Source organism: Schistocerca americana, chromosome 2 (assembly GCF_021461395.2).
Source record: "Schistocerca americana isolate TAMUIC-IGC-003095 chromosome 2, iqSchAmer2.1, whole genome shotgun sequence".
Lineage (NCBI taxonomy): Eukaryota > Metazoa > Arthropoda > Insecta > Orthoptera > Acrididae > Schistocerca > Schistocerca americana.
Window position 1 is genome coordinate 217,277,222 of NC_060120.1, and position 15,041 is coordinate 217,292,262.

Below are 15,041 nucleotides of genomic sequence, written 5' to 3' on the forward strand. Positions count from 1 at the left end.
GTTTACTTAACGACCGAGAGCAGTGGCGTTTGTTTAGAGTGGTCAGCGGTAACGGACATGCAATACTGCGTGAAATAACGGCAGAAATCATTGTGGGACATACGACGAACTTATCCATCAGACAAGTGAGGCGAAATGTTGCGTTAATAGGCTATGGCACCAGACGACCGACGCGAGTTCCTTTGATAATAGCACGTCATTGTCTGCAGCCCCTGTCCTGGGCATGTGACTATATCGGTTGCAACCCAGAAAACTGGAAAACCGTGGCCTGGCCAGAGGGGTTCTGATTCCACTTGGTAAGAGCTGATGGTAAGGTTCGAGTGTTGTGCAGACCCCAGGAAGCCGTAAACCGAGGTTGTCACCAAGGCAATGTGCCAACTGGGTGGTGAATCCATAATGGTGTGGCCTGTGTTTACATGGAATGGACTGGATCTTCTGGTCGAGATGAGCCGGCCGCAGTGGCCGAGCGGTTCTAGGCGCTTCAGTCTGGAACCGCGCTGCTGCTACGGTCACAGGTTCGAATCCTGGCTCGGACATGGATGTGTGTGATATCCTTAGGTTAGTTAGGTTTAGGTAGTTCTGTTTCCTGACAGAAAGGTCTCAGTTTGAGGTAGCCGACGAGAAGTGTTCGAATTAAACAGAAGCAACATCTGGCCGGCTGGTGTGGCCGAGCGGTTCTTGGCGCTACAGTCTGGAACCGCGCGACCGCTACGGTCGCAGGTTCGAATCCTGCCTCGGGAATGGATGTGTGTGATGTCCTTAGATTAGTTAGGTTTAGGTAGTTCTCAGTCTAGGAGACTGATGACCTCAGATGTTAAGTCCCATAGTTTATTTGCGCCAAGTCCATCTAAACACAACCCATCCCATTATGGAGCCTATAACAGCTTGCACAGTGCCTTGTTGACAACCAAGGTCCACGACTTCGTTGGGTCTGCGCTGCCCTCGAACACTACCATCAGCTCTTACCAACTGAAGTCGAGACTCACCTGAGCAGGTCGCGGTTTTCCAGTCGTCTAGCGGCCAACCGATGTGGTCAAGACCGCAGAAGAGGCGCTGCAGGCGATTTTGTGCTGTTAACAAAGGCTCTCGCGTCGGTCATCTGCTGCCTTAGCTCTTGAACGCACTGTCCTGACGGATTCGTACGTCGTACGTCCCATACCGATTTCCGCGGTTTTTTCACGCAGTTTTGGTTCTCTGTTAGTACTGACAACTATACGCAAACGCCGCTACCATCGGTAGTTATTAAGTAAAGGCTGTCGGCCACTGAGTTTTCCGTGATTAGAGTTAATACCTGAAATTTGCTATTCTCGGCACAGTCTTTGTGGACCTCGGAATATTGAATTCCCAAGCGATTTCAGAAATGGAATGTCCCATGCGTCTTGCTCTACCATTCCGCGTTCAAAGTCTATTAACTTCCGTCGTGAGGCCATAATCACGTTGGAAACCGTTTCGTATGAATCACCTGAGTACGAAAGACAACCCCGCCAAAGCACGCCCTTCCATGCTTCGTGTTCGCCATACTGCAACCATCTGTCTATGTGCATATCGCTGTCCCATGAATTTTGTCACCTCAGTGTGTCGCCCCTACATCACGGGAAGCTAGTAGCAGCCGGACTAAGGAATTACCGTCCCACAATAGGCTGCCTATAACACAACACAAACGGCTGCGTTTGAAGTACTGCCACGCGTGGGAAGCAGAGCCTCCTGACCAATGGCATCGCATCAGCGACGAGTCACGGTTCACTCCATCACATGATGATCATCGTCGGCGAGAATGGCGATGACATGAAGAGGCGTCCCATCCCTACAATGTTTTGGAGAAGCACAGTGGTTTGGGAGCCATTGCATATATCTTTGGGTCACGGCTGGTAGTGACTGAGATAAGTGATGGAAAAACAGAACGTCACAGACATCCTGCGTCATCATGCGACAGTATCATGATGCAATTTTTCAACAAGACAATGCTCATAGACAAATGGAAATTTGTCTGTGAACTGTCTGCGTGATTTTGAGGTGCTCTTTAGAACTATCGCTGATGGAACATGGAGCAGCTCCAACATCAGCTCCATCCCTGTGACAGTATCCACTATATCAAGGACCAGTTACAACAGCTGTTGGGCCAGTTTGCCTCAGAGTGGGCTACAACGGCTCTATGACACCATTCACAACCGAATCAGTGGATTCCTCCATACCAGAGCGGGTGCAACGTCTTACTGTTGAATGGGCTCATACTGCCTAGTGCTTTGCGAATTGATTATTTTGTAATCACCAAAATAAAATCAATCACCCTTTCAACCCACGAAGTTACATTTCATTTCCTGTGCCTCTTCTCTGGGAAAATTTCTCATGTGTTTCACTGTGTACACTGAGGTGACAGAAAGTCATGGGATAGCAATATGCACATATGCAGGCGGCAGTAACGTCGTGTACACAACGTACTAAAGGACAGTGCATTGGCTAAGCTGTCATTTGTAATCAAGGCGAAAAGGTTTCCTACGTGTTTATGGTTCAAAAATGGTTCAAATTGCTATGAGCACTATGGGACTTAATATATGAGGTCATCAGTCCCCTAGAAAGTAGAACTACTTAAACCCAACTAACCTAAGGACATCACACACATCAATGCCCTAGGCAGGATTCGAACCTGCGACCGTAGCGGTCGCGTGGTTCCAGACTGAAGCGCCTAGAACCGCTCGGCCACAACGGCCGGCTCGTGATTATGGTCTCACGACGGGAATTAACATACTTTGAACATGGAAAGTTAGTTGGTGCTAGACGCATGGGTCATTCCGTTTCGAAAGTCGTTAGGGAATTCAGCGTTCGGACAACCTCAGTGTCATGTGTGTGCCGAGAATACCGAATTTTAGGCATTACCTCTCATTACGGACAACGCAGTGACCGACGGCCTTCTCTTAAAGACCGAGAGTAGCGGCTTTTGCGTAGAGTTGTCAATGCTAACAGACAAGCAACACCGCGCAGAAACCAACGTAGGACGTACGACGAACGTATACGTTACGGCAGTGCGGCGATATTTGGCGTTACTGGGCTGCGGTAGCAGACGACGGACGCGAGTGCCTTTGCTAACATCACAACATAGCCTCCAGCGCGTCCCCTGGGCTTCGGTTGGACCTTACACGACTGTGAGAACCATAGCCTCGTCAGCTGACTCCCGATTTCATTTGGTAAGAGCTAATGATAGGGTTCGAGTGTGGCGCAGACTGCACGAACCCGTGGATCCAAGTTGTCAAGAAGGCTCTGTGCAAGCTGGTAGTGACTCCATAACTGCGTGGGCTGTGTTTACATGGAATGGACAGGGTCCTCTGGTCTAAGTCAACCGATCATTGCCTGGAAATGGTTATGTTGGGTCACTTGTCGACTACTTGCAGCCAAACAAGAACTGTTATGAATGACAATGCGCAATGTCACCAGGCCACAAGAAGAACATTCTGGACAATTAGAGCGAATGATCTGACGTCACAGATAGTCTGACACGAGTCCCATAGAACATTTATGGGACATAACCGAGAGCTCAGTTCATACACAGAATCCTTCACCGGCAACAATTTCACTATCATGGACGGATATAGACGTAGCATGACTAAACTTTTTCTGCAGGGAACCTCCAATGACTTGTTGAGTCCATACCATGTCGAGTTGCTGCGCTAGGCCGGGCAAAGGAAATCTGACACGTTATTAGAAGGTAGCCCAAGTCTTTTGTCACCTCACTGTATATTCCTTCACAGGTAGGCCCCTGTATAAGTACAAGGGTCACTCCAAAAGAAATGCACACTATTTTTGAAAAAATACAGTATTCATTCTGCACGTGTGGAAGTTTTACAGTGTGTGGATACATCCTTCCCGCTTGTTTTTCCGGCCGGAGTGGCCGTGCGGTTCTAGGCGCTACAGTCTGGAGCCGAGCGACCGCTGCGGTCGCAGGTTCGAACCCTGCCTCGGGCATGGATGTATGTGATGTCCTTGGGTTAGTTAGGTTTAATTAGTTCTAAGTTCTAGGCGACTGATGCCCTCAGAAGTTAAGTCGCATAGTGCTCAGAGCCATTTGACCCATTTTTGACCCGCTTGTTTTCAAACTTAGTTCAACCTGTTCCCGTGAGTGGCGCCGTCACAGCATGTCTTCAAGATGGCTGCTACAAAAAAATGTTCAAATGTGTGTGAAATCTTATGGGACTTAACTGCTAAGGTCATCAGTCCATAAGATTACACACTACTTAACCTAAATTATCCTAAGGACAGACACACACACCCATGCCCGAGGGAGGACTCGAACCTCCGCCGGGACCAGCCGCACAGTCCATGACTGCAGCGCCTTAGACCACTCGGCTAATCCCGCGCGGCTTGGCTGCCACTCTTGACGTTCGTCAGAATCAACCTGCTATCATAGAATTCCCGTGCTGTGAAAACGAGACAGTGGGAAACATCCACAAGAGGTTGAAAAAGGTGTATGGAGATGCTGCTGTCGATCGTAGTACAGTTAGTCGGTGGGCAAGCAGGTTACGTGATGAAAGCGGGCACGGCAATATTGAGGATTGTCCTCGCAGCGGCAGGCCTCGTACTGCACACACTCCAGACAATCTGCAGAGAGTTAACGAATTGGTGACTGCTGACAGACGCATCACAGTGAACGAATTGTCACTCTACGTTGGGATAGGGGAAGGAAGTGTTTGCAGTATACTGAAAGTGTTGGGGTTAAAAAAGGTTTGTGCCAGGTGGGTTCCCAGGATGTTGACAGTGGCTCACAAAGAAACAAGAAAAACGATATGCAGCGAACTTTTGGAACAGTGCGAGAATGGTGGAGATGAATTTCTTGGAAGAATTGTGACAGGTGATGAAACATGGCTCCATCATTTTTCACCAGAGACGAAGAGGCAATCAATGGAGTGGCATCACGCAAATTCACCCAAGAAAAAACAAAATCAAAACCACACCTTCTGCTGGAAAAGTTATGGCCACTGTGTTTTTCGATTCCGAAAGACTATTGCTTGTGGACGTCACGCCAAGTGGAACCACCATAAATTCTGATGCATATGTGACGACACTGAAGAAACTTCAAGCTCGACTGAGTCGTTCGTGTTCGACCACATCGGCAAAAGCAGGATGTTTTGCTGTTGCACGACAATGCACGGCCACATGTTAGTCAGAAAACCATGGAAGCGATCGCAAAACTTGGATGGACAACACCGAAACACTCGCCTTACAGTCCTGACCTGGCTCCATGTGACTATCATCTCTTTGGGAAAGTGAAAGACTCTCTTCGTGGAACAATGTTTGAAGATGATGACTCCCTTGTGTACGCTGCCAAACAGTGGCTCCAACATGTTGGTCCAGAATTTTGCCGTGCGGGTGTACAGGCGCTGGTTCCAAGATGGCATAAGGCAGTTGAGAAGGATGGAAATAATGTGGAGAAATGAAAATATTGTTCCCAAAGGATGTATCTACACACTGTAAAACTTTCAAGCATGTAGAATAAAAGATGGATTTAAAAAAAAAAATAGTGTGCATTTCTTTTGGAGTGACCCTCGTATTTGCAATTGTATAATTGAAAAATGTCAATATGTCTGAGAAAGGTGTTATATGCAAACTGTGTAACATGCACCGTTCATTTTTAAAGACATTATTATTTCTGTAAGAACGCTGTAGCGGCTAGCACATAGTGCCACTTGCAGTCAGTCACCTGTGTAGAGCAGCGTGTGGGAGTGTCCGCCCACGATGATGTCCACGTCTGCGACCTTGGCGGCCACTTGGCGATCCACGTCGAGTCCACTGTGGGACAGACCGATGATGATATCGACGCCGTCCTCTTTCAGTCGCTTGGCTTCCTCCGCCAGGCTTTCCGCTTCATCCAGAAAGATAAGCTTTTCCGTGCTGGCAATGTCCTGTGGGTGAAGAGAACTTCATAATATGACAATAATCTACAGGGTGGTCCATTGATCGTGACCGGTCCAAATATCTCACGAAATTTGTTGCAGGTCGTGGTTGACGTTTCACATGTGGCTACACACTTCCCGTTTCCTTAAATAACGTAACTATCAGCGAATGGTCCGGACACTTGGATGATGTCGTCCAGGATACCGACCAGCATACATGCACACGCCCTGTGGGCATTTTGATCACAGTAGCCATACATCAACACAATATCGACCTTTTCCGCAATTGGTAAACGGTCCATTTTAACACGGGTAATGTAACACGAAGCAAATACCGTCCGCACTGACGGAATGTTACATGATAGCACGTACTTATACGTTTGTGACTATGACAGCGCCATGTATCACAAAGCAAAAAAGTGGTCCAACTAGAACGTTCATATTTGTTTACGTACTACACGAATATGTAATAAAAAATGGTGTTTCCTATTTAAAAAAAACGCAGTTTATATCCGTTTGACCTATGGCAGCGCCATCTAGCGGGCCAACCATGGCGCCATCTTCAAGCTAGACAAGTTTCGTTCTTTGTAGTTTTTTCGTTTTATGCTTATTTCGTGAGATATTTGGCCCGGTCACTGTCAATGGACCACCCTGCATAATATTAAACGGCAAAACGATCACCTGGTATCTTTTAAAGGTTGCTTGTCAGATGGCCACAAGGCAACAATAATTTGACTTTTACTACTTCACGTAATTATTGACCGAATTAAAAAATTGAAAATTTCGCCATAATCCACTCTTTAGACGTATTAATCTTACGTTGGCCAAGCGCAGTATTAAAGCGAGAAACTGTGTATATATCAGGAGGCAACATTATTCGTGGCACGCAAATTACACAGAACATATTCATCCGGTGATTTATAATGAGAGCACTTAACAACCTCTAATAAACTTTAAACATCATTTCGAACTTTGCTTACAGTCACAAAATGGTACAAATGGCTCTGAGCACTATGGGACTCAACGTCTGAGGTCATCAGTCCCCTAGAACTTAGAACTACTTAAACCTAACTAACCTAAGGACATCACACACATCCATGCCCGAGGCAGGATGCGAACCTGCGACCGTAGCGGTCGCGCGGTTCCAGACTGTAGCGTCTAGAACCGCTCGGCCACAGCGGCCGGCTTTTACAGTCACACAAATTGGTGAAAGGAGAACAGTTTATCGCTTACTAAATGTTCTTTTTCATGCGGCAAACCTTCACCGTCAAGCATGACGTTTTAATTTATTATTTCGTTATCAATAACCCAATTTGGTACCCATTTTGCACACCGTATCCACATATGACACTGAAGCTGAAATCTGTCATTTTACACAACATAATTTTAGAGAAAAACTAAATTTTCAGCAAAATGTCAACGTTGATCAATATAGGTTGTACAAATGTATACATAAATTTAAAAACTCTCTTGGGATCTCTCCTGTGACACAACTATATTGGGCCTATGATTTCAGAGTTCAAAAAATGAAGATGGCTGTATTTATAATTGATATTATAATTTGTACAGAAATCTGAGATACCCTACTAATGATGCATTTGGCAAAGAATTTATATCGTTTGTAACGGAATTGCTGTTACTATTTCCCATTATTTCATCCTCCCGAACATCGATAACCAGTGTATGGGTGATAGTCCGAAACTAACTAAACCAACAAAGAGTTTTATGTCTTCAACCATAAAGTATTATATGCTTAACATCAAATATTTAACACATTACTTCATTTGTAAAGTTTTATAGGTGGGAGATCGATTCTTTAAAGAATCGGCGGTGGGCGTGGTGGCGGTGGGGTACGTTTACTGCTAGTTATCTAATATGTGCATATGTGTCGATGAGATGTAGTCATCCCTTATGTCTTACCAGATGTCCTATCGTCCTGCCCCTTCTCCTTGTCAGTGTTTTCCACATATTCCGCTCCTCTTCGACCTTATCAATCCACCTAATTTTCCGCATTCGTCTGTAGCACCACATCTCAAATGCTTCGATTCTTTTCTGTTTCTCTTTTCTCACAGTCCATGTTTCACTACCATACAATGCTGTGCTCCAAACGTATATTCTTCCTCGAATTAAGGCCTACGTTAGATACCAGTTGACTTCCCTCGACCAGGAATGCCTCTTCTGCCAGTGCTCGTCTACTTTTGATGTCCTCCTTGCTCCGCCCGTCATCGGTTGTTTTGCTCCATAGATTTGAGAATTCCTTAACTTCATCTACTTCGTGACCATCAATTCTGATGTTAAGTTTCTCGCTGTTCTCATTTCTGCTACTTCTCAATACTTTCCTCTTTCTTCGATTTACTCTCAATCCATATTCTGTACTCATTAGACTGTTCATTCCATTCAGCAGATCATGTAATTCTTCTTCACTTTCACTCACGACAGCAATGTCATCAGCGTATCGTATCACTGATATCTTTTCACCTTGAATTTTAAACCTTTGTTTTATATCTATCATTGCTTCTTCAACGTACAAATTGAACAATATGGATGAAAAACTAAATCCCTGTCTTACAGCCTTTCTAATCCGAACACTTCCTTCTGAGTCGTTCACAATTATTATTCCCTCTTGGCTCTTGTACATATTCTATACTGCCGTCTCCCCCTATAGCTTACCCCTATTTTTCTCAGAATTTCGAACATTTTGGGCCATTTTACATAGTCGAACGCTTTTTCTGCATCGACAAATCGTATGATCGTTTCTTGTTTTTTCTTTAGTCTTGCCTCCATTATCAGCCGCAATGTCAGAACTGCATCTCTGGTGCCTTTGCCTTTCCTGAAACCAAACTAAACGTCATCTAACACATCGTCAATTTTCTTTTCCATTCTTCTGTATATTATTCTTGTCAGCAACTTGGATGCATGAGCTCTTAAGCTGACTGTGCGATAATTCTTGCACTTGTCAGCTCTTACCGTCTTCGCAATTGTGTGGATGATGTTTCTCCGAAAGTCAGAGGGCATGTCACCAGACTCATACATTCTGCATACCAAAGTGAATAGTCGTTTCGTTGCCACTTCTCTCAATGATTTTAGAAACTCTGATGGAAAGTTATCTATCCCTTCTACCTTATTTGATCTTAAGTCCCTCAAAGCTCTCTTAAATTCTGATTCTAATACTGGATCCTCTATCTCATCTAAATCGACTCCTGTTTCTTCTTCTATCACACCAGAGAAATCTTTCCGCTCGTAGAGGCCTTCAGTATACTCTTTCGACCCGTCCGCTCTCTCCTGTGCATTTAAAAGTGGAATTCCTGTTGCGCTCTTAATGTTACTACCTTTGCTTTTAATTTCACCGAAGATCGTTTTGACTTTCCTGTATGCTGAGTCAGTCCATCCGTCAATCATTTCTTCACATTTTTCATGCAGCCATTTCGTCTCAGCTTCCCTGCATTTCCCTATTCATTTCATTCTTTAGCGACCTGTATTTCTGTATTCCTGAATTTCCCTGCAAATTTTTGTACTTCCTTCTTTCATCGATCAGCTGAAGTATTTTTTGTGTTGCCCATGGTTACCTTAATTGTATCAATGGTTTTCTCTCCAACTTCTGTGACTGCCCTTTTTAGAGATGACCATTCCTCTTCCACTGTACTGCCTAGTGAGCTATTCCTCACTGCTGCATCTACAGCCTTATAAAACTTCAAGCGCGTCTCGTCATCCCTTCTTTGCATATTAATTGTTGATAACTAATCTCTTAATCTTCAACCTACTCTTCATTACTACTAAATTGTGATATGAGTAAATATTTAATCCTGGGTAAGCCTTACAGTCCAGGATCTGATTTCGGAATCTCTGCCTGGCTCTGAGCACTATGGGACTCAACTGCTGTGGTCATAAGTCCCCTAGAACTTAGAACTACTTAAACCTAACTAACCTAAGAACAGCACACAACACCCAGCCATCACGAGGCAGAGAAAATCCCTGACCCCGCCGGGAATCGAACCCGGGAACCCGGGCGTGGGAAGCGAGAACGCTACCGCACGACCACGAGATGCGGGCAATCTCTGCCTGACCATGATGTAAGCTAACTGAAATCTTTCCGTAACAGCCGACCTTTTCCAAGTGTACCTCGTTCTGATGATGCTGCGTCGTAACTACCGAGAAAGTCGCAATGCAGTCACAAATTTCCTGTCATACCCCATGCTCCACTAACAAAAGTTGGTGTGGAACAGAGTAAATTTTATCAGAAATCCTCGTAGAAATATTGCAAATGATTCAAATGGCTCTAAGCACTATGGGTCTTAACATTGAGGTCATCAGTCCCCTAGACTTAGAACTACTTGAACCTAACTAACGTAAGGACATCACACACATCCATGCCCTAGGCAGGATTCGAACCTGCGACCGTAGCAGCAGCGCGGTTCCGGACTGAAGCGTCTAGAACCGCTCTGCCAAACCGGCCGGCAAGAAATATTGCATCTACCTGATTGTCCATAAGTTTTAGGATGTCATTAGAGAAAATCGTGAGTTGAGTTTTAGTCACATTTTCTTCCCTGTTCCACTCTCATATAACTCGAGAGAAAACTGTTGCTTCTACGCCACTGTACAACCGCGTCCGCATTTTGCTGTCCGGAACCACGCGGCTGCTACGGTCGCAGGTTCGAATCCTGCCTCGGGCATGCATGTGTGTGATGTCCTTAGGTTAGTTAGGTTTAAGTAGTTCTAAGTCTAGGGAACTGATAACCTCAGATGTTAAGTCCCATAGAGCTTAGAGCCATTTGAACCATTTTTGAAGCCATTTTGCTGTTGCGTCCTTAGACTTGATGAACTTTGGGGGCAGCAGAATCGTTTTGCAATCTGTCGCAAATAGTACACAGTCCAGTCAAATTAATATGCTCTACGTCAGCGTACAATAATCACTCACATATGGCAGGTGGCAACACTAGCAGTGGAGTACATGTGAAGAAGTATGCTGAAAGGGGGGCGGGAGGGGGCAGTGGAGTCGTTGTCGTGATGTAGAAAGGAAGCGATTTATACGAATTCTAGGAGGGCTGATCATTGGCTTTCGGTCCAAGGGTGGAAGCATTTCCGAAACGGTTAAGTTTGTAAACAGTTCGCGAGCCGCCGTGATGAAAGTACACCGTGCATGACAGAATGTCGCTATCGAAACCCGGCACCGAGGCAACTGTAGTGCATCACGGGTCAAAGATGACAGGGGTGACCGATTGCTACGGAGATGTGTACGGGCGAATAGACATGCAACTGTTGAGCAGCCCAGACGAACCAGCAGTGTCTCCTCAACGACCGTTCAGCGAACTTTGCTGTGTTGGGGCCTCCACTGTAAGGGCCTCCGCAGGAGCCTGGTCCGTGCACCCATGCTTCCTGCTGTTCATCGGCGACGAAATCTGGAATTTCCACACTAATACCACAACTGGACGTACACTGAGTGGCTGCAGATGGCCTTTTAAGATGAATCACGTTTTATGCACCATATTTTAGATGCCCTTTGGCGTCTACGACCCTGCAACCATCTTCGGAAGGGTGCAGCGTTATGTTTTAGGGGATTGTTTTCTTGGCGTTCCCTGGGTGGTGTCGACATTCTGGGTGGCAGAATGGATCAACGCAAGTGTGCTTTTATACTTTAGGATCGTGTCAACCTCGGAATTTTGTTTTTCCTCAGCATGACGCCAACTACCAGCACGACAATGCAGCGTGTTAAACAGCTCGATGTTTACGTACGTGGTTCGAAGACCCCCAGTATGAATTTACCTATTTCCACGATCACAGAACCCCCTGGAATTAAATCCAGTTAAGAATCTGTGGGGCCGGTACGATCAGGCTGTAACCGCCATGGATCGTCAGCGGTGAAACTTAGTACCGTGCAGAATCTCACTGTCTTTCTTCCTGCACATCCGTGCTGCAAAAGGTGGTTACTCAGCCTTCTGACAGCGGTTAAAGAAGTGCGACTGGACCGCGTAGCTCTGTACACTTCCTCAACAACGCCACTGTGGCGGACACTCGCCTGAAGATGGGTGTACAGTTGCCAGCTGAAATATTGTAGCAAGTAGTCAACATGATCCGGCTGAAATCCCGAAACCTCATAGAATATTCAGTACGCCGGAAAACTTCAAGAATCACAAGAATATTGTACATTCGCAGAACATATATCAACAACGGAGTTATTTAATGTTTACGATTTTGTTATGAATTACAATGTTTACGTGTTGTCGATCGAGGCCTTCGTGAAATTTCATCACGTCACTCCTATGTGCAATCTTACCACCTACTATTTATCTGAACACTCTTCCAATATTTAATATAACGATTGTACAATTATTACAGCATACGAGATTGCAGTCGCTCTTAAAGTGAGCCCCAGATTTAGCATTACCAGCCCAGTGCCTGTACTAGAACAATATGTTCATGTGATATTCACCCTAGGTGACTAATGTCAAAAATGTCATCACGTAACAGACTACGGCCCTCTCAGCTGCGATGTTTACGTGTTGTTGCTCGAGGTCTAGGTGAAATTTCGTCACGTCACGCCTATGTGCAGTCTCATCACTTACTATTTAGCGGAACATTCTTCCAATATTTAATATAACGATTGCGGAAATATTACAGCTTATGAGATTGAAATCGCTCTTAAAGTGAGTCCCAGATCTAGCATAACCAGCTCACTGTCCGTGCCAGAACAACATATTCACGTGATATCCAACCTAGATGGCTAATGTCAAAAATACCATCATGTAACAGAACACGGCCGGTGTCCAGATCACTATATTGTTAAGAAACATTTTTACCAAAAATCTTTACGACAAACTTTGGTTAGGATTTTTAAGAATTTTTATAAGATGTAAAAAAAAATTACAAATGGTATAAAAAGGTTTTTTTGTATAAATTATGTTTTTTCGAATGTTGGACACGATTTTACAGAGAGTTTTTTATAACTGCAGAATACTGACTTGGCTTCTACATCTACATCTACATTGATACTCCGCAAGCCACCCAACGGTGTGTGGTGGAGGGCACTTTACGTGCCACTGTCATTACCTCCCTTTCCTGTTCCAGTCGCGTATGGTTCGCGGGAAGAACGACTGTCTGAAAGCCTCCGTGCGCGCTCTAATCTCTCTAATTTTACACTCGTGATCTCCTCGGGAGGTATAAGTAGGGGGAAGCAATATATTCGATACCTCATACAGAAACGCACCCTCTCGAAACCTGGCGAGCAATCTACACCGCGATGCAGAGCGCCTCTCTTGCACAGTCTGCCACTTGAGTTTATTAAACATCTCCGTAACGCTATCACGGTTACCAAATAACCCTGTGACGAAACGCGCCGCTCTTCTTTGGATCTTCTCTATCTCCTCCGTCAGACCGATCTGGTACGGATCCCACACTGATGAGCAATACTCAAGTATAGGTCGAACGAGTGTTTTGTAAGCCACCTCCTTTGTTGATGGACTACATTTTCTAAGCACTCTCCCAATGAATCTCAACCTGGTACCCGCCTTACCAACAATTCATTTTATATGATCATTCCACTTCAAATCGTTCCGCACGCATACTCCCAGATATTTTACAGAAGTAACTGCTACCAGTGTTTGTTCCGCTATCATATAATCATACAATAAAGGATCCTTCTTTCTATGTATTCGCAATACATTACATTTGTCTATGTTAAGAGTCAGTTGCCACTCCCTGCACCAAGTGCCTATCCGCTGCAGATCTTCCTGCATTTCGCTACAATTTTCTAATGCTGCAACTTCTCTGTATACTACAGCATCATCCGCGAAAAGCCGCATGGAACTTCCGACACTATCTACTACTAAGTCATTTATATATATTGTGAAAAGCAATGGTCCCATAACACTCCCCTGTGGCACGCCAGAGGTTACTTTAACGTCTGTAGACGTCTCTCCATTGATAACAACATGCTGTGTTCTGTTTGCTAAAAACTCTTCAATCCAGCCACACAGCTGGTCTGATATTCCGTAGGCTCTTACTTTGTTTATCAGGCGACAGTGCGGAACTGTATCGAACGCCTTCCGGAAGTCAAGAAAAATAGCATCTACCTGGGAGCCTGTATCTAATATTTTCTGGGTCTCATGAACAAATAAGGCGAGTTGGGTCTCACACGAAATATATTATGATAATAATTTAGGCGTATGTAATTGTATGGGATAGTAGCCTTAGTGTAATGTACCACCACTGTGCGATCTGATATACATCACTAAGAATGTTTATGCTGGGATCTATTAGTTGTAAAGTAGTGGAGAATGTCAGCACTTGCAATCGGTGCAACATCATGTGTGTGCATAGCCGTTATTTTAAAACTGACTTGCCGACATATAGTAATAGCTCTCGACATCAACACGGATATACATTGCATAGCACCAGTTATTGTACTGAAGGAGAAGACTGTGCAGTGTTGTAAAGATAGGTTAGTTGTTATTCGATGTATTACAGATCTTGGATAGAATTATGTGTGCTGTTACGTTACTTTGCTTTATCCTGCCATTTTCATTCCCATCTTTTTCAGATCCACAGATGGCAACAGAGAAATGCCAAAAACCGGTTATCTATATGATTAATTGATTTCAGCGGTCATGGCAGTTACTTTACCACTTCCATTCAGGTGCGACTGAGTACATTCACGGCTGTTTACTAGTAAATGGTGTGCGTCCACTCACCGGGGTGCTCCTGAGCATGTAGCCGACGATGCCGATGCGCCGGCCGCCCCTCTCGATCACCACGGACTTGTTGAACTTGCCGGTGAGGCGCGGCTCCTGCGATATGTCCAGGTTGGCCACCACCATCGGGAAGTTGATGTTGTCCAGGAAGGGCACCAGGCCGGCGATCTTGTCGTCGAACTCGTGGTTGCCCAGCGTCTGTGGGAAGGGGGAAGCGTCTCAGCGAGGAAACAACTACGACGAGCACGACAGTCCAGCGACATATTTAGAACGCTGCAGCAAAACAAGACGATGGCAGCAGCTCCTACATACATCGTAATGGAGTAACAATTGATCAGCTTATTCTCAGAAGGGAAGGCCAAGATTTTGTGGTCACGGATTTACTTCAAACTTTGTATGTGTTTAATAGTCCATTGGGGGGTGGGGGGGGGGGTGGAGAAATCAATGTGCAAGTATTAAAGCTTACTACGTAAGC

The 15,041-nt window shown here is 45.1% G+C and overlaps 1 protein-coding gene across 1 annotated transcript in view; it reads right to left on the reverse strand.

The window, feature by feature from the left end:
* LOC124595229 (apyrase-like) overlaps nt 1–15,041 on the reverse strand; it is a 162,959-nt gene that overhangs the window by 65,165 nt on the left and 82,753 nt on the right. The window contains exons 2-3 of the mRNA XM_047133884.1: nt 14,567–14,764; nt 5,690–5,891 (exon numbers count right to left, since the gene is read on the reverse strand). Coding sequence (XP_046989840.1) covers nt 5,690–5,891; nt 14,567–14,764 — 400 coding nt within the window. The remainder of the gene's footprint in view (nt 1–5,689; nt 5,892–14,566; nt 14,765–15,041) is intronic.